The 27,805-nt window shown below is 43.4% G+C and overlaps 2 protein-coding genes across 4 annotated transcripts; one reads left to right on the top strand and one right to left on the bottom strand.

The window, feature by feature from the left end:
- On the top strand, positions 1-20,526 carry LOC109901827 (neural cell adhesion molecule 1-like). 3 transcript variants are annotated; one of them, XM_020497811.2, is made up of 15 exons: positions 1-164; positions 2,208-2,279; positions 2,489-2,683; positions 3,169-3,306; positions 3,740-3,880; positions 4,027-4,144; positions 9,558-9,712; positions 13,850-13,992; positions 14,122-14,260; positions 14,826-14,993; positions 15,261-15,381; positions 15,893-16,022; positions 16,106-16,271; positions 17,944-18,148; positions 18,798-20,526. In XM_020497811.2, the coding sequence occupies exons 1-15, from the start codon at positions 104-106 to the stop codon at positions 18,835-18,837; spliced, it is 1,992 nt and encodes a 663-aa protein (XP_020353400.1). In that variant the 5' UTR covers positions 1-103; the 3' UTR covers positions 18,838-20,526. The 3 variants fall into 3 exon arrangements, with proteins under 3 accessions (XP_020353400.1, XP_020353399.1, XP_031642935.1); XM_020497810.2 differs by lacking the exon at positions 18,798-20,526 and adding an exon at positions 18,276-18,734 and having other exon boundaries at positions 17,947-18,148; XM_031787075.1 differs by lacking the exon at positions 18,798-20,526 and adding an exon at positions 18,276-18,732.
- cd22 (cd22 molecule) lies at positions 19,148-25,998 on the bottom strand. Its single transcript, XM_031787076.1, has 8 exons — positions 25,522-25,998; positions 25,039-25,434; positions 24,665-24,913; positions 20,958-21,230; positions 20,717-20,807; positions 20,302-20,353; positions 19,890-20,017; positions 19,148-19,685 (listed from the first exon to the last, which is right to left on the bottom strand). The coding sequence occupies exons 1-8, from the start codon at positions 25,574-25,576 to the stop codon at positions 19,619-19,621; spliced, it is 1,311 nt and encodes a 436-aa protein (XP_031642936.1). The 5' UTR covers positions 25,577-25,998; the 3' UTR covers positions 19,148-19,618.
- Positions 25,999-27,805: the final 1,807 nt, after the last annotated feature.

The raw sequence follows: 27,805 nt of genomic DNA, 5'->3' as shown, positions 1-27,805 counted from the left end.
ACATGTTTCCACCACTGTTGTATTTCGCGCGCAATTGCATGCAGCAGGTGTCAAGGACTACATCGATCCATTCATTGAGGATAGTGACAACGTTGAGGTAGAAATGGCTGAATCGATGCTCATCTTGAGAATGTGTTCCATAATATTGGTCCTTGGTTTTTCAGGTAAGAATACAAAATCCTAAACACTTCTTCAAGCCTTGAATATTTCTATAAATAATTAATTAGGCCTACTTTTATATTTGTTGGAAGTTGGACTATTTTTTGTTTTTAATTGTATTTATTTGATTATGTATTTGTTTATTTGTTCATTAGTTGTCTATATGGATTTGCCTACAGTTTAAATAATGTAGACATATATAGACAAAAAATGTCACTGTTGGAGTTCATTTCTTTGAATATGTGGTATTTATGCTTCAGCGTAATTACTTTCTTCATTAAAACCCTTGGCAGCAATTTAATTTATCCATATCCCATATATTAATATATATATATATATATATATATATATATATATATATATATATATATATATATTACAAATTAGTATATCAGAGCTGGTATAGCTTATATCTGATGATCTATCACTGCTACAAATGTAGGATCTTAATTTGATCAACCTGATGCAGGAGAACTTTCCTGTGATGTAGGACATTTCAAACTTGGTGTGTGTTTAAAAAAGCTTCTGAAGTTTGTAATTTCCACTTTGAAATTTCAGACTTGATTTCCCTTAAGATACATTTATCAACCCCCACAAAAATGTAAATTCATTATAATCCACATAATAATGCACATTTCTTGTTGCTGCAGGATTATTTTCCTGCTGTAGCAAACTGGCTCAAATTAAGATCCTACATCTGTATGGTTCTCCTCATAGGGAACATGGTTCACAGTTTGTGTTCTGTCATTAGATGCACTGAACTTGTTTGTCTTACTTGTCATTGACATGTTTTTTAATCTTATCTAAAGGATTCAGAGCTAACTAAAGTGAAAATTTTCCTTGCCAATTTTCCCTACATGTACAATATATATAGCTCTTTCAACACATTCCACATGTACACGAATGTGGCACTACAACTATACAGTATCCCGAATGCTAGGACATAGGAGAGAATACTGAGTTTGGTCATCTCATATGTTAAAAAAATAGAATAAAGAGAGAGAATAAAAATCTATCCCTACTGAGTTTCATCAGTGTGAGGTGTACCCAGAGCAATGTCCAAGCTCATCTGTTCCTGCGGCTGAATTGTAATAGCAGATAAATGCTTTCTGAATCCACGCCAGCCCATAATTTGGCAGTGCTCTTTAAAATGCAGAAAAAGAGATGCCAACTAACTACTTTTATTATAATTCCACAACATCTAAAGTCATCCTAATGAACCCAGCTGTGATTGTTAAGGCTACATCTTCCCTCTGCTGTAATTTAGTTTTGGCTCTAAGAGCCCCCCGACCTTGTTTTCCACCCAAATTGATGATAGGGGAAAGGAAAGCAAATAGTTGGAAATCTATCCAACCATTTCACTTTTCAGTGGCCAACAGACAAAGGACAGAAAGAAAGTAAGTTATGAGGGGAAGGAGATGTGGCCATATAAGAGAATTGGGACGCAGACATAGAGCCTGTCTCATCCACAGCCATAGAGCCATTCTCAGCCACAGCCATGCAGCCTGTCTCTGCCTCAGTACAGGAAGGAATAGTGTGCTGCTCAGGAAGCCCACCACTGCCAAGTTCCCTGCTGGTCTTTTCCTGGTCGCCTGTCAGCGTGCTGCAATTAGTTCCTAGGAACCTATTTATAGGTCTAACTTACTATCTCCAGTAAAACAGTAGGACAGTAGGACAATGCTCTGTCTGATGGCTGATGGCAGTCTGCAGGGCTTCAGCGTTGATAGGAGCAATTGAACCCTCTCTCCTTCTGCAGGTGTCCCAGGTCAAATCAATCAACTGATCTCTCTTGTAAATGTATAGTGTTGATGAGTGCATCGTCACAGTCTAGCAGAGATACAGTGTAGAACATACACGACAGGTGTGATTTGGTGGTATTTGATTAATCACACTAATGTATTCTTAGTCAATTCGATAGGCAGGCCCAAATGTTTGGCTCTAGGTTCTCCATTTCAATAGTTATTCCAGAATATAGAAGTTTCAAGTGGTGTTACTGTTAGGTGCCTGAAAGGTTGTTCTAATATTGCTCTTCTTCCTCACTGTGTCAGAGGCCAAAATGGAAATCATCACCAGCAAACCAGATGTGTTGCTGGGTGAGAATGCCATGCTCCTCTGCAAAGGTTGGTACAATGTTCTGGCATTTCCATAAGAGCAACTTACCACTTAGCATCTTACCATGGTTAGAACAAATACAATATAATGCAGAAAATGTAAAGGGTAGAGTGTCTTCTGCATATTGAAGTACACTGGCATATGCAGTTTATGAATTTATATATCCTTAACAAAATATTAATATATGATACACACAATTACACATAAATCCTCTTAGCTGGTGGGGAAGGAGACATCACCTGGCAGAAAGATGGAGAGGATGCTGAAGATGACCAGGTTGAGAAAGTGGATGAAACATCGTCAAAACTGTTCATCAGGAATGCCAAGATAGAGGATGCAGGACGGTACACATGCCTCTGTGAATTTGACACAGGCCACAGAGATTATGTATCTTCTGCCATCTTTGTCTACGGTAAGATGTTTCAAGTAAAACTTTTCACCTGGATAATATGACCAAGAGTCAGTGTTGAAGGGTATTTCTTGTATTGTTTGAGTATTGAGCTAATTAGTTTTGTCTTGCAAGATCAAAGACACCACATAGCTCATATCCCTGTCACACACATGCACACACACACACACGTTCGTTTAAGTATCCTTGTTTTCCCTGACCCCTAACCCTAACCCTTAACCCCAAACCCCCAACTCAATTCCTAACCCGAAACCTAACCCCTAAGCCTAAAATAGCCTTTTTCCTTGTGGGGAACAGTGAAATGTTCCTTAATCCTAACCTTAACCCCAACCCCCCAACCCATAACCCTACTTCTAACCCTAAACCCAAAGCCTGAAAAATAATTTTTTCTTGTGGGGACCGGTGAAATTTTCCTTGAAGATAGAAAAACCAAACACACACACACAATGACCCTTTCACACTCTCCATCCCTCTCTCAACTCACCCAGAGCCGCCATCCTTTGGGCAAACACCGACCAACCATGAGTTCCTGGAGGGTCAAGATGTGGTCATCACCTGCGTGGTCACTGGCAAGCCGGCGGTGGAAGTCAACTGGGAGAGGGACCATCAGAAACTGCACTCTGACGGTAGGAGGGGTACCCTCGCTTCTGATTGTTCATGTGGTATGGGGGTCTCTTAGCTTCCTAGCTCCTCGCACTAACTGCTGCCTGCCTGCCTGCCTGTGACCGATTGAGAGGTGGCGGTGGTGAACACGCGGTTGAGGGGCAGAAGGGGTCACGTAGCTCATAGGCTAATCCAATTTGCCATCAAATCGAGGGATGTTTTCCAGACTCTTCCCCCGGGAAACATCTGATTCAATCTGTCTTCTTTTTCCAGAGGGACAAAACACACTGAAAATAACCATCATACAATCCCTGACCCCGTTTCATGTGCACGTCACCATTGACAACCTTGAGAGCGTGATTGCTTTTTGAAGCTTGGTTATATTGATGATTAAGCAGACAGAACGTGTTCCTGACGCTGATCTTTCTTTTCCCTGTTGCTGTCTTTTGCTCCCAGCAGGTCGGATCACAAGATTGAAAGACAACTCCCTACAGATCAACAACATCAGCAGGAAGGATCGCGGATCATATACCTGTGAGGCTAAAATCAAGGACCGGCCCATTGTCAAAAAGCACGTCATCTCCATCTTCGTCAACGGTGGGGTTACTCAAAGTGCAGTAGGGAATAAGGGATATTTTAGGATCTTTATTTCGTACAAACTCTGTATAGACCAGAGGATGTGTTGTAGTGTGTGTTGTTGTTGACTATAATAAATAATGTCTCCTCTGACCCTCCTGCTGTAGTTCCTCCCACAGTGAAGATCCATGAGGAGGTGAAGAAAGTCATGGCCGGACCAGAGACCAATGTCTCCCTCAGCTGCCTGGTCGAGGGAGTCCCCCAACCGAACATCATCTGGACAATGTGAGTGAGTGTGAGTGTGAGTGTGTGTGTGTGTGGGCGTGTGTGTGTGTGCTTCCTTGCACTGATGTGCATGTGTGTAAAGCCAGAGTTTCCTGCTTGAAACCTTTTGCAGTAACACAGAGTGTTACGTACGCCTCTTGGAGGAGGGAACGCAACACCCTGCTACACTCCACTCCCAGTGGAGTGAAAGAGGCATGTAATTGTAGATGCGGGTAAGGATGACAGAGGCAGAGAATATTACCGTTTACAGGGAATTTATTTCCTTAACACGGTAATGTGGGGAAAAGGGTCTGGATGGAACCAAAGCTAAGAAAGTTAAAGTTAAAGAGTCCCCTCTCCTACCTTACCTGCCTACCCACTGCTATGTTACAATAAGCGAAGGGGGGAACCCAAGAGCGGACTCAGCAGAGGAAACCGGGATGAATGTACAAAATGTTTATTGAACACAGTCAATGGGGAGTGCAGAACCGGGACAGCTCAGATGAGTGGCAATAACCAGGAGTGTAGAGTGAGGTTGTAGTTGGCAGCAAGGAACAGGGGAACAAGTCCTGAGGGGAATCCAAGGTGATGGTGATGAGTAATATCCAGAACAGGTGGTTGGTGGTGAAATGTAGAACAGGAGACAGGAGCCGGAGACAGAGCAGTATGATCAGAGATTACGACCTGGAAGCGTGGAGATGGCAGAAATTAGTTTAAGTAGATGTCTTGATTATGGGATGATATGCAGCTGGTGGGGATTTGCTCTGACTCCAGCACACCTGTCTCCAACCACACAATCACACAAGAGAGAGAGAAACAGGGGGAGAACTGAAGGTTATGACACCACCGGATGGACACCAGAGGGCGTAGTGGGAGCAGATGTGACAGTACCCCCGGACGCCACCTGGCGCACGACCCGGCTTGAGGTGTAAAAATCCTTTAAGAGGGGGGATCCAAAATTTGATGACGGGGCACCCAGCTACGCTCCTCTGGCCCGTATCCCTCCCAGTCCACCAAATACTGCCACCCGTGGCCCTGACGGCGCACATCCAACAGCCGCCGGACCATATCGGCAGGATGGTTGTCGATCAGACGAGGGGGTGGAGGAGCAGCTGCAGGAGGGAACAAAGGACTGGAGCAGACTGGTTGATTAGTGACACATGGAAGGTAGGGTGAATCTTGAGAGAGTCAGGGAGTTTAAGATGGACAGCAGAGGGGTTTATGACATGATCAATCTCGTACTGACCAATGAACCGGGGAGCTAGTTTCTTTGACACCACTTTAAGAGGCAAGTCCTTCGAAGAAAGCCATACTCTTTGGCCTGGAGTGTAGACTGGAGCCGCAGCACGATGACGGTTAGCCTTAGATTGGTTCCTGGTGGAGTCACGAAGAAGGGCAGCCCGGGCCCTCCTCCAAGTGCGATGACAGCGGCGCATGTGGTCCTGGACTGAGGGCACCGCTACTTCAACCTCCTGATCAGGGAACAAGGGAGGTTGGTAACCCAGAGCACACTCAAACAGAGACATACCTGATGAGGCGTTGATGAGGGTGTTGTGGGCATATTCCACCCAGGGTAGCTGGGCACTCCAGGAGGAAGTGTTAGTTGATGTAACACAGCGTATAGCAGTTTCCAACCCCTGGTTGGCCTGCTCAGTCTGACCGTTAGTCTGGGGGTGATAACCAGATGAAAGGCTGACCTTAATGCCCAGAGCTGTGCAGAAGGCTCTCCAAACCTGGGAAGTGAACTGGGGACCTCTGTCAGAAACAATGTCGCTAGGGATGCCATGCAGTCGTAAAATATGGGATACCAGCAGATCCGCAGTCTCCCTGGAGGACGGAAGATTGGAGAGGGGAATGAAGTGAGCTGCTTTAGAAAATCGGTCAATAATAGTGAGGATGACTGAGTTACCATTAGATGGGGGAAGCCCAGTGACGAAGTCCAACGCTATGTGTGACCAGGGTCGACTAGGTATGGGAAGAGGACGAAGAAAACCAGATGTAGGTTTGGTGGAGGTTTTATTCCGGGCACAGACTGAACAGGCTGATATGAATTCCCACCAAAATCGCTGACACAGGAAGGCGATTGTTCGGTTCATGCCAGGGTGACAGGTGAGGTGAGTAGAATGGCACAAACAGATCCGTACAAGGGCTGTTTCTAGGATCAGACTGGTTTAGCTGAGCCTGATGAACATGGGACTCAATCTCCCAGGGACTGCAGCAACGATGCAGGAGGATGGCATGATGGTCTCAGGCTCTGAACTTTTGTTGTCTGCAGTGAACTGATGAGAGAGAGCATCGGGCTTAGTATTTTTAGATCCAGGGCGATAAGTGAGTTTGAAGTTGAAACTTCCAAAAAATAATGCCCATCTGGCCTGCCGAGAGTTGAGACGTTTGGCGGTCTGGATTTTTATGATCCGTCCACACAATGAAGGGAAGAACTGAACCCGCTAACCAGTGACGCCACTCCTCAAGAGCCAGCTTAACAGCCAATAGTTCCCGGTTGCCAACGTCAAAATTTCTCTCTGCAGGTGAGAGCTTGCGGGAAAAGAAGGCACAAGGATGAAGTGCACCTACCCCAGTGTTGGACAAACTGGAGTTCTGGGTCTGGCTGGGTCAGGATTGGAGCAGAAGTGAAGCGGTACTTGAGTTTCTGGAAAGCTGCCTCTGCCTCAGGGAACCAGTGGAATGTAGTGGAGGTTGAGATGAGAGCGGTGAGAGGAGCTGCCAAACGACTGTAGTCACGGATTAATCGTCTATAAAAATTGTCAAACCCCAGAAAACACTGTAACTGCTTCAGATTCATGGGCACAGGCCACTCCGTGACTGCCCTAACCTTGGCAGGGTTCATTCGTAGCTCACCTTGAGCAATAACGTAACCTAAGAAGGACACTGAGGAAACATGAAACTCACATTTCTCAGCCTTGACAAATAGCTTATACTCCAATAGCCTTTGGAGAACTTGGTGGACATGTTGCTTGTGAGCCTCCATGTCCTTCGAAAAAATAAGAATGTCATCCACATAGCTAAAAACAAAACACCCAATGACATCCCTCAGGACATCATTCACCAGGCCCTGAAAAACAGCCGGGGTGTTAGTGAGACTAAAAGGCATAACAAGATACTAAAAATGTCCAAGTGGTGTGTTGGAAGCCGATTTCCACTCGTCTCCCTCTCTGATGCAGACAAGGTGGTAGGCATTCCGGAGGTCCAGTTTAGTAAATACTGTGGCACCATGGAGGGGACAAAAGCAGAACTGATGAGTGGCAAGGGATACTTATTCCTGACGGTGATGCTATTCAACCCACGGAAGTCTATGCATGGCCTCAGTGATCCGTCCTTCTTCTTGACGGAGAAAAATCCAGCTCCTACCGGAGAGGAAGAAGGCCTGGCATTTTTTTTGAGCCCTCTCTTTTGCTGGACACCGGGTACAAGTGGAGACCAGGTGGCCAACCTGACCCCAATACAGACAGCTCCTAGTACTGATACACCGCTGCCTCTCCTCTGGAGATAGACGAGTCCTGCCGAGCTGCATGGGTTCAGGATTGGAACCTGCCTGGTGATGTGATGCAGTGGGAGAAATTGAGCAAGACAACGAAGCAGACGTTATGGGACTTGCAACCCTGCCTCCCCTCTACCTCTGACGCTCACGGAGACGGTTGTCAATACGGATAGTGAGATAAATTAGTTTGTCCAGTCCATCAGGCTCCTCTCTGGATACCAACTCGTCCTTGAGCGTCTCAGTGAGTGCGTTCCGGAATGGGGGGCCTCGTCATTCCAGCCGCTCTCTGCGGCGAGGGTGCGGAACTCACATGCCATCTCAGCCACACTCTGAGAACCTTGACGAAGGGACAGAAGTCGTTTAGCAGCATCCCTTCCACAGACTGGGTGGTCGAAGACATTCCTCATCTCCTCTGGAAATCCACTGTAGGAAAAGCAAATAGATGACTGTCTCTTCCAAACCGCAGTGGCCCAGGAGAGCGCTGCTCCCAAAAGGCATCCAATCAAAAAATAAATCTTGGCACATTCACTGGCATAAGAGTAGGGATGCTGCTCAAACACTATAGAAGGCTTTGCAATGCCCAAGATTGCCATCATAACGCTCAGGAGTCAGAACAAAAGGCTATCGGAGTGGAGCAGAGGAACTGGAGACCGGTTGTGATTTCTGGACGGAGGTTCGGACCTGAAATTCAGATAAGCTCCATGAAAACTCCTTAAAGTTCTCCAGCGGGGTCTTTAGTGCTTGGTCGTGTTGATCCAGTAGGGTGCATTGACCAACAAGAATTTGGGGAAGCGTCGAGGAGTCTGCTGTGTTCAGCATTGGCCAGATCGTACTGTTACTATGAGTGAAGGGGGGGGGGGGGGACCCAAGAGCGGACTCAGCAGAGGAAACCGGGATGAATGTACAAAATGTTTATTGAACACAGCCAATGGGGAGTGCAGAACCGGGACAGCTCAGATGAGTGGCAATAACCAGGAGTGTAGAGTGAGGTTGTAGTTGGGAGCATGGAACAGGGGAACAAGTCCTGAGGGGAATCCAAGGTGATGGTGGTGAGTAATATCCAGAGCAGGTGGTGAAATGAGGAACAGGAGACAGGAGCCGGAGACAGAGCAGTATGATCAGAGATTACGACCTGGAAGCGTGGAGATGGCAGAAATTAGTTTAAGTAGAGGTCTTGATTATGGGACGATATGCAGCTGGTGGGGATTTGCTCTGACTCCAGCACACCTGTCTCCAACCACACAATCACATGAGAGAGAGAGAGAAACAGGGAGAGAACTGAAGGTTATGACACCACCAGATGGACACCAGAGGGCGTAGTGGGAGCAGATGTGACAACTTACCTAACCTTTTAGCACCTTTTAGCACCTCGCTAACCAAAATACAAGGGGTGGTCCACTCAGGTCTTATCTAGTGTGCATAGACAGTACATACTACAGGTTATGTATGCCCACAGGCCTCTTGCCAAAGCACTCCCAAGGTGCTCCCCGTCGAGAGGTTGGTAAGTTGGTAAATTGGTAATTGAAAACAGCTGTTTCCCCTGTCGAGAGGGAGGGTTCAGAGCTCCAATCATCGATGGGGCCGACCGATCAGCTGCTTAGAATCCAGGAAGCAATTTCCTGAAATACACACATACAAACACATACAAACCCAAAACACAGAAACTGGGGAATGTAGAGCGAGAGAGAGCAAGAGATAGCGAGAGAAAAAAACGAGTGTGTATTGGATAGTGTATGTTTGGGTGAAGGCCTCCAGTGTGTCTATATTTATGTGGTCATTTATGTCTCAGTGCACCGCTAATATGGCGTGCCATCCTGTCGGTGTGGTTGACTGTGTGTCTCTCTTCCTGTCTGCTTCCTTATCAGCAGCGTGCTAATGTTCTGTAGCACCAGGCCTCACTTCTGTCTGTCTGTCTGTTGGCGCTTCCCTCCTCAGCCCAGACTCTTCAGATGAGTCCCGCTACAAGTACAACTCGGACAAGAGCGAGCTCATTATCTCGTCCGTTGTCAGGAGCGACTACGGAGAGTACATCTGCACGGCCAAGAATAAGATCGCAGAGAGCAGTGCCATGATCATGCTGGATGTCTCAGGTGTGGTTTGTTAGAGAACATCAGGAAATACACTCCTCCTGGAAACAAACAGCTTTAGCTTTGTAAGACCAAGCTTTCTCCAAAATAACAGTATTTGAATACTTCCTTCCAGATGTTTATGTTCCTGATATACAGAGATATCATGGAGAATTTGATTCTGTGTAAGCAACTATTTTCTGTCAGACAGCCTAGTGAGCCTGAGCCAACAGAAGCTGTTTCAGAAAACAAACCATTTGATCCCATTCAAACCCATTACCCGTGTAACATTTTCAACCAGGGAAAAGTAGCAGTTTGTGTCTCCCTTCAGAGAATTAAAAAAATGTAATCTTCAGGTGTTTTCAGAAAGATTCATGAACAGAATGGGTACCTTTGAGGAAAATGGGGAAGGTTCATGCTTTTTCAATTTCAGCCAAGTTGAAGGTTCAGTAAAAAACAATTCAAATCTAGTTCTGGGGGCCATGTAATTTGTAATTGATGAAATTCCAATATTTCTTTGTGTTTTAAAATTAGTTGCTTAGAAGGCTATATATCGATGTGTGCCTGATGCCACCCCTCATCTCTGATTCTCCACTGGTCACACAATATCAGGTGTGCCTATAAGCTATTTAGTGTGGTCTCAATCAAATGATCCATAGCCTATAGGCTATAGGCTATAGGCTATGAAATGCAGGCTTGCAGAAGCACAGAGCAAAGTTATATTTCTAAGATAGCTGCTGGGATGGTGTAAATAAAACTAGACTGCATTACACACTGTAATGGATATTCCAACCCTGAGCTCTGGCCTGCTCTGCTCTTGCTGATCAAAACCTTTTTCGTGTCCCGCCTAACCAATGGCTGTGCTGTGTAGGCCTAAGGTGGCAGTTCAGGGGGAGAGTCAAAGTTGTTGAGTAGGCCTTGTATGCAGTCCAGCCTATAGACTAGGTCAAAATAAGCCATATTTGAGTAACTTACGTTGTGGTGCTAAAACTTGAAGCAGGAGCTGCGGTACAATCGGAAATGGACAGCTTATGGTGCTGGGAGTAGGCACAGTCTTCATTTTAATCAGACTTTACTAACAACAAGAGGGCTTTGTGTTGGAGCATATTTCTTCCTATTTAAGAAATAAGAGGTAGGCCTACCTGTTTGACAGACAGAATAGGCTGCTATATCCATATATGTGTCAGTCAATTCCTCCACCCACCATGTACTCTTTAAACAGCCTACCTCCATGTCAGTGAAGGGCTGTTAAGTTAAAACCAAGATTCAGATTGAAGGGGTATGAGAGAGTATGCCCTAAGCCTACCTTTTATTAAAGAAAATGGCAAAAATCACAGGCCCACCCCTTGTTAGCTTAAGATTTTGAAGAAAATAAAACAGATCCTATTATGTAAAGGGATCTACACTAAATGTACAAAACACCTCCTCTTTTGATGACATAGACTGACCAGGTTAATCCAGCTGAACACTATGATCCCTTATTGATGTCACCTGTTATTCAATCAGTGTAGATGAAGGGGAGAATACAGGTTAAAGAAGGATTTTTAAGCCTTGAGACAATTGAAACATGTATTATGTGTGCCATTCAGAACTTTAATGGGAAAGACAAAAGATTTAAGTGCCTTTGAACAGGGTATTGTAGTAGATGCCAGGTGCACCTTTATGAGTCTGTCTAGAACTGCAATGCTGTTGGGTTTTTCAAGCTCAATAGTTTCCCATGTGTATCGAGAATGGTACACCAACCAAATGACATCCAGCCAACTTGACACAACTGTGGGAAGCATTGGAGTTCGACACCTTGTAGTCCATGCCCTGACAAATTGAGGGCGTGGTGCAAAAGGTGGTGCAACTCAGTATTAGGAAAGCGTTATAAACAACGCAATGGTCCGCAATGCTTTATGCTAGAAACAAGCTGTGAAATAACTGGGAAAGACGTGACCCAGATGCATATGGGGATATCATTGTTTAGTTTCTTTGACATTCAGAGGCTCAGCTACAACCTTCTATAGCCAAGGACACCTGACTTTGCTTGGGAAGTCATCTAAACGCAACATGTAAAGTGTATTTCATGAGCTGAAATAGAAGATCCCAGAAATGTTCCATTCACACAGAAAGCTTATTTCTCTTAAATGTTGTGCACAAATTTGTTTGCATCCCTGTTAATGAGCATTTCTCCTTTGCCAAAATATTCCATCCACCTGACAGGTGTGGCATATCAAGAAGCTGATTAAACAGCATGATCATTAAACAGGTGCAACTTGTGCTGGGGACAATAAAGACAACTCTAAAATGTGCAGTTTTGTCACACAACACAATGCCACAGATGTTTCAAGTTTTGAGGGAGTGTACAATTGGCATGCTGACTGTATGAATGTCCAACAGAGCTGTTGCTAGAGAATTGAACGTTAATTTCTCTACCATAAGCCGCCTCGAATGTCATTTTAGAGAATTTGGCAGTACATCCAACCGGCCTCATAACTGCCCACCATGTGTAACCACGCCAGCCCAGGACCTCCACATCTGGCTTCTTCACCTGCGAGATAGTCTAAGGAGGGGAAGGGTTGGTGCTGAGGAGTATTTCTGTCTTTAATAATGCCATTTTGTGTGGAAAAACAAATTCTGATTTAGTGGGCCTAGCTCCCCAGTGGGTGGACCTGGCTCCCAAGTGGGTGGGCCTATTCCCTCCCAGGCCAACCCATGGCTGCTCCCCTGCAACGTCATATGAAATCCATAGATTAGGGCCTAATTTATTTATTTCAATTGACTTATTTCCTTCTATGAACTGTAACTCAGTAAAATTGTCATACTTCTTCTTCTTGATTAATCTATTCACGTTTTGTGCCATAGAAGATGGTTAAACCCAGACAGCTTTTAGGGAAACACTTGTGACCTTCTCTCATTGGGTTAAGCCATTGAAGAACAGTAGCCAGTAGTTAAAGCTTACATTTTTCTGTGTCGGTAGGCCTATTCTGTCTGGGGCGGAAAAGAAGGCCTAACTTCAAGATTCCTCATGATGTAGAAGATTTAATTATTTACAAACAGGGACAGTTTCCTTTAAAACAAGACACACTGATTTGGCATTAGAGAAATATGATAAGATGAACACATAGGAACAACTCTCTGTCCATTCTTAGCCTATAAATTTGGTAGTTTGTGTGTTATTAAAAAATATTCTACTAATATGTAAAATTACTTAGAATTGCATGAAAGGTTTATAGAAGGCTATTTTTTCTCGTACCTGCAAATATGATTATAGATTTATGTAATGCTTTTACTATAAAGGAAATCTTTACACCTTTACTCTTGTCCACGGTGGTCTGCGAACCCACAAACTTCTGGCCCGGGCCGCAGCCCTGTGCGCGATCAAAATTCATGTGCTGCCATGTATGGCTTACAGGACAAATAACAGTTTCTAAAACTTCATATCTAAGGCTCTGGTTTGTCCAAGAAGTCAGGGTAAATGTTAGACATGTTCTCTGCTATCCACTTTATGTTGTAATTATTATTTTGGTTAAAGGGGAGGGTCACTTTTTTCAAGCGTTCAGGGAGGGTTTAGGTAAAACATTCCAAGACAGTCGTGAAGTGGGCACGACAAAACCTTTTCTCCCCCAGGAGACTGAAAAGATTTGGCATGGGTCCCCAGATCCTCAAAAGGTATCAAGGCACAAGGCGAGACCCAGATGCAGACACAGGAGGAAGATGGTTGGAGTCTTACAATGTTTAATAATCCAAAGGGGTAGGCAAGAGAATGGTCGTGGACAGGCAAAAAGGTCAAAACCAGATCAGAGTCCAGGAGGTACAGAGTGGCACACAGGCTCGTGGTCAAGGCAGGCAGAATGGTCAGGCAGGCGGGTACAGAGTCCAGAAACAGGCAAGGGTCAAAACCGGGAGGACTAGAAAAGGGGAATAGCAAAAGGAGTACGGGAAAAACACACTGTTGACTTGACTAAACATACAAGACGAACTGGCACAGAAAGACAGGAAACACAGGAATAAATACCCTGGGGAAAATAAGCGACACCTGGAGGGGGTGAAGACAATCAAAAGGACAGGTGAAACAGATCAGGGCATGACAGTACCCCCCTGTTATCTATTATAATTTGTTTATTGTTACGCAAAGCACTCAGTTTGTCCTGTCTCAGGTTCTGTACGTGTTTACAGAGCATCCTGTAGCAGTGCTGAGCCAGGAGAAGATGAAGGTGGAGCCAGGCCAGACTCTCTCAGTGTCCTGTAACGTCTCAGGACACCCTATGCCCGCGCTACAGTGGGTCAGGAAGACCAACAATGACCACCTGCTAACAGTGGTAAGACAGACGATACATTCACACAGTGGCATTAATTACTACAAATATTGGGGGAGAATCAGGCAGAGAATTGTATTGTTATATTTCTCTCCTCGGAGTTCCTGTCTGGTTGTGTTTGTGTGGATACAGGACACTGGTGGAGGTCGAGTGAGAATGGAGGATGGCTATGTCCTGGTCGTTGACAATGTGACGTCCTCAGATGGAGGGCTGTACAGCTGCATGGCTATCAGTCCTGCTGGCAACGCCTCCACAGACTTCAGCCTGCAGAGTAAGGCCACCCTTGACCTTCCTATTCTGTTGTGATAGTACTTAGCGCTATCACAACATTCCACTGGACACAGATGTCAGCTCAATGTGAATTCAATGTGAAATCATCAAAAATGGCATCAAGTTATTGGATTTAGGTTAAAAGTCGGGCGAAAAAAATCTGAAATTCACTTACGTTGATTCATTTTTTCAAATCCAATCAGTTTTCCCACGATGATTCAATGTCATCGCATACATTTTTGGGGTTTAAATGACATGGAAACAATGTTGATTCAATCGGTTTTTACCTTTCTATAAACGGACAAGCAGCCACAAACCACTATAAAATTCTAAAACAACTGAAAACATTGGGAGATTTTAGCTGAAGTGTAGGTACTCGATTTACATTTGCAGTGTTCACCGTTTTTTGTTTCCAACAGCAATGTTCTTATTCTTTCATCTCTGACATGCTCATTCCCTCTTCACCTCTCTGTCTTTGAACTGCTCTTCATCTCCGTCCTTTCTCCCTATTTCCCTCTCCTTCCTCCCTCTCATTCTCCATCTTTCTCTCATCACTCCTCCCCCAGCTTGGCCAGGCAAAGCATCCCAGGTAAGTGGCACCCCAGGGCCCACATCGGTCCACTTCACCCTGGGGGCTTCCCTGGTGGACGGGGGCTCTCCCATCACCCACTTCACCCTCCAGTGGAAGACAGAACGTGAGAACAATTGGCAGGAGAGAGTCATCCAGTCCACAGGTAAATACCTGGCTCTCAGTGACCAATCTATTTCATGAAATACTGTAGATGATGTTTGCGAGAGTTAGGATGAAGCCAATGAATACGCTGAGGACTAGAAGTCGTATCTGAACACTGATTTCCCTAAAACCAGGGGAGGCCTCTGATGACCATTTTAGTGATATGACTAGTTATGAGTAGTTTTATTAGTTTGAGTTTATATATATATATATATAAATACATAAAAGTGATATGTGTGTGTTCATGCACTCTGTTGTGTGTGTGCAGACCCCCTGGTTATCACAGATCTGATTCCCTACACCTCCTACTCTGTCCGGTTTGCCCCTCGGAACCACCTGGGTCAGGGTGGCTTCTCAGACGAGCTCACAGTCCGCACACAGGGCATACGTGAGTGTCACCCTCCTCTTCCTCCTCTCTCCCAATCGCATCATATCTAGGCAAATGCAGTATAGTTATTATTAAATGTCACCAACTATCATTGTTCAAACTGCATTACTTGTCTTAACAAGCTATATCCATATTGCCTACTGATTTGAGTGTCTGTCTATACTGGCTGGAAGAAATGTTCATCTGCCATCATTCACTCATTCCACTGTCACATGATCATCCACATGGCATCCTCACCTGCTCGCTGATGGCCATTCATGCTCCATTATTTCCCCGCTCCTGATGACATCATCCCATTCCATCGGCATTCGGCCCCGCAGGAGGTAAAGTACTGACACGTGTTGTGAAATTGAAAAGTCAGTTTTTCACGGATAACCAACCTCCCTGACAAGACAGTAGATTTTACTACAACAGTTTCACACACTGTGTAGTTATAAGCTGGCTGATGCATGAACACCCCTGACCTCTGTACCTACTGTACCAACACACTGCCTCTACCTGCCTCCCTCCCCAGGGGAGCCAGACAGCCCGGTCCTGGTGGCCAGCGAGGGGAAGTTTGAGGGCAATATGTTCTCAATCCCTTTAACACAGTTGGACTGCGGAGGCTCCCCCATTATCCACTACATTGTCCGTTACAGAGTGGTGAGTATGCATGCGACAAAAGATCAAGACATTACAGAGTGTGCAAGACCTTACACCCCCCCCCCCCTCTGTCTTTCTCTTAGAATAAGATGGATGAGGACTGGAGGGTGAAGGACCTGCCGTCCAACTCGACAGTGATCAACCTCCATGACCTGCAGTGTAAATCAGACTACCACATGGAGGTGCTAGCCGTCAACTCCTACGGCTCCTCCAGGCCAGCCAAGCTGAACTTCAATGTCCCACAACCTGGTAAGCTGCTATAACATACTGTAGTAGTGAAATAAAGCTTGAAACCTTCTGAGAGGAGGGACAAATACTGGATTGAGCAGAGTAGGGTAGTGCTGCCACCCATTTTCCCATTCCTCCTTGCAAAACAGCTCGAGCTCAGTGAGGTTGGATGGAGAGCATTTGTGAACAGCAGTTTTCAGTTCTTTCCACAGATTCTCGATTGGATTCAGGTCTGGACTTTGACTTGGTCATTCTAACATGGATATGTTTATTTTTGAACCATTCCATTGTAGATTTTGCTTTATGTTTTGGATCATTGTCTTGTTGGAAGACAAATCTCCGTCCCAGTCTCAGGTCTTTTGCAGACTCCATCAGGTTTTCTTCCAGAATGGTCCTGTATTTGGCTCCATCCATCTTCCCATCAATTTTAACCATCTTCCCTGTCCCTGCTGAAGAAAAGCAGGCCCAAACCATGATGCTGCCACCACCATGTTTGACAGTGGGGATGGTGTGTTCAGGGTGATGAGCTGTGTTGCATTTAAGCCAAACATAACGTTTTGCATTGTTGCCAAAAAGTTCAATTTTGGTTTCATCTGACCAGAGCACCTTCTTCCACATGTTTGGTGTGTCTCCCAGGTGGCTTGTGGCAAACTTTAAATGACACTTTTTATGGATATCTTTAAGAAATGGCTTCCTTCTTGCCACTCTTCCATAAAGGCCAGATTTGTGCAATATACGACTGATTGTTGTCCTATGGACAGAGTCTCCCACCTCAGCTGTAGATCTCTGCAGTTCATCCAGAGTGATCATGGGCCTCTTGGCTGCATCTCTGATCAGTCTTCTCCTTGTATGAGCTGAAAGTTTAGAGGGACGGCCATGTCTTGGTAGATTTGCAGTGGTCTGATACTCCTTCCAGTTCAATATTATCGCTTGCACAGTGCTCCTTGGGATGTTTAAAGCTTGGGAAATCTTTTTGTATCCAAATCCGGCTTTAAACTTCTTCACAACAGTATCTCGGATTTTGCACGCCCAATTTTTCAGTTTTTGATTTGTTAAAAAAGTTTGAAATATCCAATAAATATCGTTCCACTTCATGATTGTGTCCCACTTGTTGTTGATTCTTCACAAAAAAATACAGTTTTATATCTTTATGTTTGAAGCCTGAAATGTGGCAAAAGGTCGCAAAGTTCAAGGGGGCCGAATACTTTCGCAAGGCACTGTAACCCACCCTGTAATTTAAAAAGCTACTCCTAACAACTAAACACATTTACCACCCTGTAATTGCCGTCTGCACATAGAATAGGACACGGACTTGACACTAAACATTTAAAACATTTAAAAACATTTAGCTTGTCTAGCTGACGAGACACTCCCGTGGGGTCTGAGCGTGTGCACCCTTTCTGCACTCTCACTTTATAATAGTTTTTCCAGAGTCCCGGGCCGAGCTGGAAAACAGGCACAGGTGCCAGCAATTAGTTCATTATTTGGTGATGGCATTCCTTATGAGCTGTTTCACAGCTTTACCACGGTCACATTCTGGAAAACGGACTATTGCCCAATAGAGAGGAAAATATCTCTGAAATTAAACAGTTACAGAACAGAGCAGGATAAAATGTTTTACTAAGTTTAAATATGATTCTCTTCCTCTCTCTCTCTCTCCCTCCCTTTCATCCCCTCCCTTCTTCCCCTTCAGTAGCCAAGATGAATAAGGGTGGGATGGCGAAATGGGCCGTGGCAGGCATTGTCATACTCATCTTTTTGGTGCTACTGATGGCTGTTGACGCCACCTGTTGCTATACCAACCGCTGCGGCATGCTGATGTTCCTGGCTGTCAAGCTGTTTGGGCAGAAGGTCCCTGGGATGAAGACTGTGGAGGAGGGTGACGGCACCTGTAATGGGTAACACTGTTCTCTAGCCTACTGTCTGCCTGTTCCTCAATGTTACATATTCAGTTGTAGTGTGGTTATGTGTGTTTCTCTATATGACCCCTCCTGAGCCTCAGTTTATGTGTGTCCTTCAATGCAGAGACTTGAAGTTGAATAGGCTAGGAACACCGAGGGATAGCATCCCAAAACTGCAGACACAAAATGGAGCAAATAATGGGTTGCAGGTGGAGGTCACGGGCGACAAAGCACCCCTCACTAAATTCGAGTAGGTGGCCGATGACGATGTCAGAGGGGTGGACACAGCCCACCCTCCCCTAAACGGGCTGTGATCCATAAAAAATGTCAAAAAGAGGCACCTCCACACTTATAAGTCAGCAAGTGTGTTTGATCACGGACTAATTAAATTATAACTAATATACCCATGTGCAAAGTGACACCCTTAGCCATTTGATACCCATTTGAATTGTTAGGGAGCCACCACCCACTTGCCACTGCTAGAGTCTTTCATGACGAACATGGGAATGAATAGGCTTATTAGTCTTATTTTCCTGTATTTGCATGTGCATATTTAGTTACTGAGCTAACGACTCATTAAATATTTACATGGCTAGTCGTATTGAGTTTTATTTTATTTCTAACCTGACCTATGATTTCTTATCAGGAAAACGTCCCCCATTGGAGATCCTGCCACAGAGGCCTGAGTTACTGAACGGGAAGTGACATCCTAGTATCTTAAGAATGGAACCTGTAAATGCCAAAGTAGAAAGGAGGAAGTGTTGTGAGTAGGGGTCTTAGTTAAATGTATTTGGAGAGTTCCCAGGACAGTCCATTTTGAGAAAGGATAAGGATTCGGAAAGTTATCTGAATTGTAAAGTCTAACATCAACAGATGGTTGTAATTTCATCCAGCCCTGTGTGTTAAGTGTTCCATTTCCTTTATATTTCAGTACATTAAGGCGGCTGTAATGTCAGGGAGACTTTCGTAGTTCATTAATTGAATCATAACTCATTATTTATTGAAGTTTATATTAACTTTAATCTGCAAACAATCTGTAAGTGACATATCATTATTTGATAAGGACAGTTTATCCTAACATATTAACATGATTCCACATTGAATATACAGCATAATCACGTTAACAAATAACGACGTGACAAAATTACATCTCTTTAAGTGTTGTAATCATGAGAAATATACAGAGCTCATATATTACAGAGCAATATGATATGCTTATTTTTTAATAATCTGTTGTTATGTTATGTATGTAATAATTTTATGTTTGTATTTGTATAATTATCCACTTTTTTTACTGTTTATTTTGTATATTGTACACTGTACATTGTTAGTACATACACATACAGTATAACAGCTTGTATTTTGCTATTTAAAAAATGTCACTTAACATACTTTTTTTCATTCACTTTTCTTGAGTTTACCATACTGTAGGCCTTGAGGTCTAGATATCAAAGTTCTCTGACCACCTCAGTGTGTTTGCAGTTGTCTGTAGATAACTGCATCGTCATCTTCTGCCTTGTTATTCCGCTGCATCCTTTTAAAGGGAACAGGTTTTAGTGCAGATCTATATTTGTATTTACCTAGTAGTTATTACTATATTACAGATACTACATAATGTAAGCCTGTTGTTGCATTGTTGGGGACACGTTTTTTGCAAGTTATTATGCAATGGTTTGATACACATTATTTTCCTTGTGCAATTGACTTTGAGTGTCTCACTCACTCTGTGTTTATTTACCTGGGTGAAGGAGCAGGCCTGATATTGAGCTCTGCGTAGTTCATGTCATCAGGATCAGTGATCGGCTTGGCTGACCATTTCACGTTTTCATAGATGTCCTCTGGTCTAGACAAGGTTGCTTTCTGTAACTAACAGTCAGAATACAGTCAAAATACTGAGCACTGGCCCCAGGCATAGAATGACTCTCTTTCTACTCATTGGCATATTTTAATGAACTCAAAGTTCAATGGGATTGATTTCCACATTTACATACAAGCTGTTTTTTATTTAAGAAAAACAGAACAATAAATTCCATGTGTAAGGTTTGTTTCGCAATGACAACATAGCCCATTCGCAATGACAACATAGCCCATTCGCAATGACAACCACAGTAAGGCCACTGTTCGTACTTTACTTTCCTCTGATCACCTACTTGGGGGAATGGTTTGGTTGGAACCTTCTTCTCGCGCGTATTCAACTTCCGTCTGTGGATGATACAACAAAGTGAGAATTCAGCCATAAAGGCCAACTAAATAGCCTGTCATGCTTTTCAGTAACTTTCCACTGTGGGCCAACCAAACCAACAGTTGGTGGTTGTCGATGCCAGTATGGTAAATCTTTTCGAAAGAACATTGGAAATAAAGAAGTTGTGAAAGTCTCAGTTGTGACATGATTACGACATCAAGCCTGTAGACAGTGTATTTTCATTTGTGTACACAGCTGAAGAGGGAGGGGAATGGGGCGAATATAATTCTATACATTTCTAAAGAAGAGATAGGGGAGAGAGGACCCTTCGGTGCACTATAATATATGTTTAGTACTTTATAAGACATTTTCAAACCACTCACCTTTTTATGTAAATGAAGAGCACCACGATCACTGCTGTGACAAGGAAGAGAGCCCCAAATGCTGCCAGGACCATCATTAAATGGGCTGATTCTGGAACACAAGAGAAAATACACTATTAAACCTGATCAGATCATATACTGTAACTTCATATCCCTCTCGGCATGCCTTTGTTTTGTTGAGATACACAAGGCAGACATCACAACAGCGTGACATACAAGAAGTGCAGAAGTGTTGCAGTACCTTTAACTTTCACCTCATGTTCTGTAGAGTTCTGTGATCCAATGGCATTCTGGGCCATACAGAAGTACAGTCCACTGTCATCAGAATCTATTTTGTGGAAGGTGTGTTCTTTCCCCATCCCTAATCTTAGTGAAGTTAGCGTTCCTGTCCTCTGAAACCAGGTGTAGGTCTCTGCTGCAGGGTTGGCGTTATTGCTGCAGGTCAGAGTCAGACGACTGCCTTTCACTACCTCGGGACTCGAGCTGACCTCAACAGAAACGTTCCTTGGAGCATCTGGAAGCAGACGTACAGAAAACAACATTGTATTGTGTGTATTCATTTGACTGTAAAGTCACCCCCTTTGGCGTTTCTCCTATTTTGTTGCATTGCAACTTGTAATTTAAACGGATGTTTATTTGGATTTCACGTAATGCACAAAATAGTCCAAATTGGTGAAGTGAAATGAAAAAATGACTTGTTTTAAAAAATTCTAAAAAAAGAAAAACAGAAAAGTGGTGTGTGTATATGTATTCGCCCACTTTGCTATGAAGCCCCTAAATAAGATCTGGTGCAACCAATTACCTTCAGAAGTCACATAATTGGTTACATAAAGTCCACCTGTGTGCAATCTAAGTGTCACATGATCTGTCACATGATCTCAGTATACAGTTGAAGTCGGAAGTTTACATACACTTAGGTTGGAGTCATTAAAACTTGTTTTTCAACCACTCCACAAATTTCTTGTTAACAAACTATAGTTTTAGCAAGTCGGTTAGGACATCTACTTTGTGCATGGCACAAGTAATTTTTCCAACAATTGTTTACAGACAGATTATTTCACTTATAATTCACTGTATCATAATTCCAGTGGATCAGAAGTTTACATACACTAAGTTGACTGTGCCTTTAAACAGCTTCGAAAATTCCTGAAAATTATGTCATGGCATTAGAAGATTCTGATAGGCTAATTGACCTAATTTGAGTCAATTGGAGGTGTACCTGTAGATGAATTTCAAGGCCTACCTTCAAACTCAGTGTCTCTCTGCTTGACATCATGGGAAAATGAAACAAAAATCAGCCAAGACCTCAGAAAAAAATTGTAGACCTCCACAAGTCTGGTTCATCCTTGGGAGCAATTTCCAAACGCCTGAAGGTACCACTTTCATCCGTACAAACAATAGTACACAAGTATAAACTCCATGGGACAACACAGCCATCATACCGCTCAGGAAGGAGATGCGTTCTGTCTCCTAGAGATGAACGTACTTTGGTGCGAAAAATGCAAATCAATCCCAGAACAACAGCAAAGGCCCTTGTGAAGATTGCGTAGGAAACAGGTACAAAAGTATCTATATCCACAGGAAAACAAGTCCTATATTGACATACCCTGAAAGGAAGGAAGAAGCCACTGCTCCAAAAACACCATAAAAAAAGCCTGACTATGGTTTGCAACTGTACATGGGGACAAAGATTGTACTTTCTGGAGAAATGTCCTCTGGTCTAATGAAACAAAAATAGCAATGTTTGGAGGAAGAAGCTGAAGAACACCATCCCAACTGTGAAGCACGGGTGTGGCAGCATCATGTTGTAGGGGTATTTTGCTGCAGGAGGGACTGGTGCACTCCACAAAATAGATGGCGTCATGAGAAAGGAAAATGATGGGAATTTATTGAAGCAACATCTCAAGACATCAGTCAGGAAGTTAAAGTTTGGTCGCAAATGGGTCTTCCAAATGGACAATGACCTCAAGCATACTTCCAAAGTTGTGGCAAAATGGCTTTAAGGACAACAAAGTCAAGGTATTGGAGTGGTCATCACAAAGCCCCGACCTCAATCCTATCGAAAATTTGTGGACAGAACTGAAAAACCGTGTGCAAGCAAGGAGGCCTACAAATCAGACTCAGTTATACCAGCTCTGTCAGGAGGAATGGGCCAAAATTCACCCAACTTATTGTGGGAAGCTTGTGGAAGGCTACCCGAAACGTTTCACCCAAGTTAAACAAGTTAAAGGCAATGCTAACAAATATTAATTGAGAGTATGTAAACTTCTGACCCACTGGGAATGTGATGAAAGAAATAAAAGCTGAAATAAATAATTCTCTCTACTATTATTCTGACATTTCACATTCTTAAAATAAAGTGGTGATCCTAACTGACTTAAGACAGGGCATTTTTATTAGGATTAAATGTCAGGAAATGTGAAAAACTGAGTTTCAATGTATTTGGCTAAGGTGTATGTTAACTTCCAACTTCAACTGTATATACTGTACAGCTGTTCTGAAAGGCCCCAGAGTCTGCAACACCACTAAGCAAGGGGCACAACCAAGCAAGCGACACCATGAAGACCAAGGAGCTCTCCAAACTGGTCAGGGACAAAGTTGTGGAGAAGTAGAGATCAGGGTTGGGTTATAAAAAAAATCTGAAACTTTTAACATCCAACGGAGCACCATTAAATCCATTATTAAAAAATGGAAAGAATATGGCACCACAATTAACCTGCCAAGAGTGGGCCGCCCACCAAAACTCACAGACCAGGCAAGGAGGGCATTAATCAGAGGGGCAACAAAGAGACCAATGATAACCCTGAAGGAGCTGCAAACTCCACTGCAGAGATTGAAGTATCTGTCCATAGGACCACGTTAAGCCGTACACACCACAGAGCTGGGCTTTACAGGAGAGTGGCCAGAAAAAAGCCATTGCTTAAAGAGAAAAATAAGCAAACATGTTTGGTGTTCGCCAAAAGGCATGTGGGAGACTCCCCAAACAAGAAGGCACTCTGGTCAGATGAGACTAAATTTAGCTTTTTGGCCATCAAGGAAAACGCTATGTCTGGCGCAAACCCAACACCTCTCATCACCCCGGTGGCAGCATCATACTGTGGGGATGTTTTTCATCTGCAGGGTCTGGGAAACTGGGCAGAATTGAAAGAATGACGGATGGCGCTAAATACTTGAGACCTGTTTCAGTCTTCCAGAGATTTGAGACTGGGACGGAGGTTCACCTTCCAGCAGGACAATGACACTAAGCATACTGCTAAAGTAACATTCAAGTGATTTAAGGGGAAACATTTAAATGTCTTGGAATGGCCTAGTCAAAGCCCAGACCTCAATCCAATTGAGAATCTGTGGTATGACTTAAAGATTGCTGTACACCAGCGGAACCCATTCAACTAATAAATCAAGATACAGTGGAAGAACAGAGTTTTATGACCAAGACAATAACTGCACACTGAAACTCAACAATGTGACTGGAGCAGTTTTGCCTTGAAGAACAGGGCAAAAATCCCAGTGGCTAGATTTGCCAAGCTTACAGAGACGTACCCCAAGAGACTTGCAGCTGTAATTGCTGCAAAAGGTGACTCTACAAAGTATTGACTTTGGGGGAGTGAATAGTTATACACGCTCAAGTTCTGTTTTTTTGTGTCTTTTTTCTTGTTTGTTTCACAATAAAGAATATTTTTCATCTTCAAAGTGTAAATCAAATGATAGAAACCCCCCCAAAATCAATTTTTATTCCAAATTGTAAGGCAACAAAATTGGAAAAATGCCAATCGGGGTGAATACTTTCGCAAGCCACTGTATGTTTGTAGTACTACATTTATACATTAATACAGACAATGAACAAAGCCATCTAAAATGTACATTGGCCACAGTGAAGAGAAAACAACCCACTGAAGACAACTGACTACATCATAAATCGCATCAAACCAACATTTATTGCTGACTTACATCTCACATCCAGCAGTATTGGTGTAGATGTGCCTTGCCCCAGACCACAGGAGTAGCTCCCAGTGTCATTAGGGGAAAGTGGACCTAGGGGACACTGCCCACCATGGACACCAGAGACACCAGGAAGTGGGCGGCCATCTTTAAACCAGAGGAACTCCATTTGAGGTGGGTTACAGGTGGAGGTGCAGGCCAAGGTGACGTGGTCTCGCTCCTTAACGGGGCCATTTTCATTTAACTTTAGGGATAAGACTGACATAAAGAAGATACATGTATAACAAATATAGGACATGTTGAAGGGTTAATGACTGACCATCCTAGGTTTTGTAATACCTTAATTGTTTAGTGTGATGACATGTACACAAATCTAGATTTACCTGGTATTGTCAGGGCCACACCCAACGATCCTGTAAATCTCTGAGGGGTCTGATGATGTTTATTTGCCTCAAATCTGAAGAAGAATCTGCCACTGTCATCTTCAGTCACATTGTTGAGTTTCAGTGTGCAGTTATTGTCTTGGTCATAAAACTCTGTTCTTCCACTGTATCTTGATTTATTAGTCAGTCCAGATGTGTTAAACACTCCATCTCCTTGCTGTGAGCCATCTAGTTTTGTATCGCCTCTCGGAGTGAACCATATCTTTCTTCCAACTTTTTTGTCAGCTGGGTAGCTGTATATACAGTCAAATACCACTGATGAGCCTTTTGATGCACAGATAACGGTAATCCTGTCCCTGTCACGGTACCAGACAGACCAGGTGTGTGCCAGTGTGCCTGAAAACAGCGATTGAAACATCAATACATTGATTTATTCATTTTCCACTGATGGATATAATTAACTGAAACAAAGATAAAACGTACCTGGCAGGGAGAGTAGAGTTAACAGAGATAACTGTAGAATGTATTGACAGTGCATAGTGGCTTTAGCCCTGTAGGAAAGAGAGTTGTATTCCAGAAAATATATAATCAATACAATCTTTGATTCAAGAACGTAGTACCAACAGCTGTGTGTTATCTGACCAGCAGTGGCCGGGCAAATTCTTCTTATTGAAGACTGGGTGGTTGTGGAGAAGTACTGATGTCATCATAAAACATCTATTTCGCTGAAATTACTGTCACATACTTCTGATTTTTAGAGAGAAAAAAAAGTCACAACAATACCACAATACCATTTTGCAATAACACCCACTGGGCAAAAACTGGTTGAATCAACATTGTTCCATGTCATTTCAACCCCCCCAAAATCTATGTTATGACATTGAATCAACGTGAAAAACAATAGTGGAGTAGAGTGTGACTGTTTGAGGTTGTGGACAGGTGTCTTTTATACTGATAACAAGTTCAAACAGGTGCCATTAATCGGGCCGGCAGCGTAGCCTAGTGGTTAGAGCGTTGGACTAGTAACCGGAAGGTTGCGAGTTCAAAACAAGGTACAAATCTGTCGTTCTGCCCCTGAACAGGCAGTTAACCCATTGTTCCCAGGCCGTCATTGAAAATAAGAATATGTTCTTAACTGACTTGCCTGGTTAAATAAAGGTTAAATAAAGGTTAAATAAAGGTTAAAAAAATATAAAAAAATAAAGGTAACGAGTGGAGGACAGGGGAGCCTCTTAAAGAAGAAGTTACAGGTCTGTGAGAGCCAGAAATCTTGCTTGTTTGTAGGTGACCAAATACTTATTTTCCACCATAATTTGCAAATAAATTCATAAAAAATCCTACAATTTTCTTCTCATTTTGTCTGTCATAGGTGAAGTGTACCTATGATGAAAATTACAAGCCTCTCTCCTCTTTTTAAGTGGGAGAACTTGCACAATTGGTGGCTGACAAATTATTTTTTGCCCCACTGTATATGGAGGATACTGGTCAACAGAACACGAACAGCAGAGGGGCTAATGTCCTTGGAGATGGGGAAAGGGCTGATAAACCGGGGGGAGAGTTTGCGTGATTCCAACCGTAGGGGCAGATCCTGGGTGGACGGCCATACCTTCTGCCGAGACGATACCGGGGAGCCAGGGTCCGGTGATCCGCTTGTCATCAATACCTGGAGGGGGTCTTGAGAAGTGCCGACCGGGTTCTCTTTCAGGTACGATGACCTGCAAGGAAGGGTGTTGTTGGCGTATTCGACCCACACTAGTTGCTGGCTCCAGGTGGTGGGGTTGGGAGAGACCAAACAGTGCAGAGTCGTCTCCAGGTCTTGGTTGGCTCGCTCCGACTTTCTGTTGGACTGGGGTGGAAACCGGAGGACAGGCTGGCCGACGACCCAATGAGTGAGCAGAAGGGTAGGGTAGCTTGGGGAGCGGAATGAAGCGGGCGGCTTTGGAAAACCGATCCACTGCGGTCAGGATGGCGGTGTTGCCATCAGACTGGAGAGACCAGCAACTATCTGTCACTTCCTTAGGTTCCTTCCTCAGTTGGTATTGTTCCTGTGTTCATGCCTTATCGCCACTGTTATGCTGTCTCATTTCATGTTTGTTATTTTATTAAATGTTTCACCTGCACCTGCTTCTCGACTTCCAGCGTCTCCATTACAGGCTTTTTCCTTATAAACAATAGTTTTAAAATAAATTGGTAATAAACATGTTTCATACAATTTATCTCAATATATATAAAATTAAAACATTTTAATTGATTTATTTAACCAGGTTTGTCACAATTAGATTTTGTAAGAGAGACCTGGTAAATAATATTGCCAAGCATAACGGTAATATAGCATCATAATGTACTGTAACTAGTGTGGGTAGTTGTTACATAGTACTATCAACTATTATACCTCTTATAAGGCATGTAAACCATGCAATTATTATATAGTTTTTAGCATCACTGTGTAGTGATATAAATAGTAATTTGTTCTTAATTGACTTGGCCGGTTAAATAAAGGTAAAATAAAAATGAAATACAAATTGGGGCCATATAAAATAACAATGTACTTTCAAATTATTCAAAATATCATACGTTTTTAATTTATTGTTTTAAGGCATTATTTAAACATGGATTGGAAGAAGTGCTCGTTACTTACATATGGATGTTTTAAGTGTATGTCAACAGAACATGGCTTAAGTGAATGTCAATAGGAGACGGGCGAGGAGAGCTTACACAAATAAAACCAACCATGGAAACCATTACAGAAACATTGTTATTGAAACAG

This window comes from Oncorhynchus kisutch, linkage group LG13 (genome assembly GCF_002021735.2).
Source record: "Oncorhynchus kisutch isolate 150728-3 linkage group LG13, Okis_V2, whole genome shotgun sequence".
NCBI lineage: Eukaryota > Metazoa > Chordata > Actinopteri > Salmoniformes > Salmonidae > Oncorhynchus > Oncorhynchus kisutch.
Note: the sequence above shows the minus strand (reverse complement) of the source record. Positions and strands in the feature narration are given on the sequence as shown.

What these genes read in the sequence shown, in the direction of transcription:
- cd22 (XM_031787076.1), bottom strand. Translation starts at nt 25,576, where the DNA reads ATGCACTGTCAATACATTCTACAGTTATCTCTGTTAACTCTACTCTCC. An exon ending in AACTCTACTCTCCCTGCCAG is followed by an intron (nt 25,435 to 25,521) that starts GTACGTTTTATC and finishes CGCTGTTTTCAG; the next exon opens with GCACACTGGCACACACCTGG. An exon ending in ACATGAGGTGAAAGTTAAAG is followed by an intron (nt 20,808 to 20,957) that starts GTACTGCAACAC and finishes CTTGTGTTCCAG; the next exon opens with AATCAGCCCATTTAATGATG.
- LOC109901827 (XM_031787075.1), top strand. Translation starts at nt 104, where the DNA reads ATGGCTGAATCGATGCTCATCTTGAGAATGTGTTCCATAATATTGGTC. An exon ending in TGCCATGCTCCTCTGCAAAG is followed by an intron (nt 2,280 to 2,488) that starts GTTGGTACAATG and finishes AAATCCTCTTAG; the next exon opens with CTGGTGGGGAAGGAGACATC. An exon ending in CATCTCCATCTTCGTCAACG is followed by an intron (nt 3,881 to 4,026) that starts GTGGGGTTACTC and finishes CTCCTGCTGTAG; the next exon opens with TTCCTCCCACAGTGAAGATC.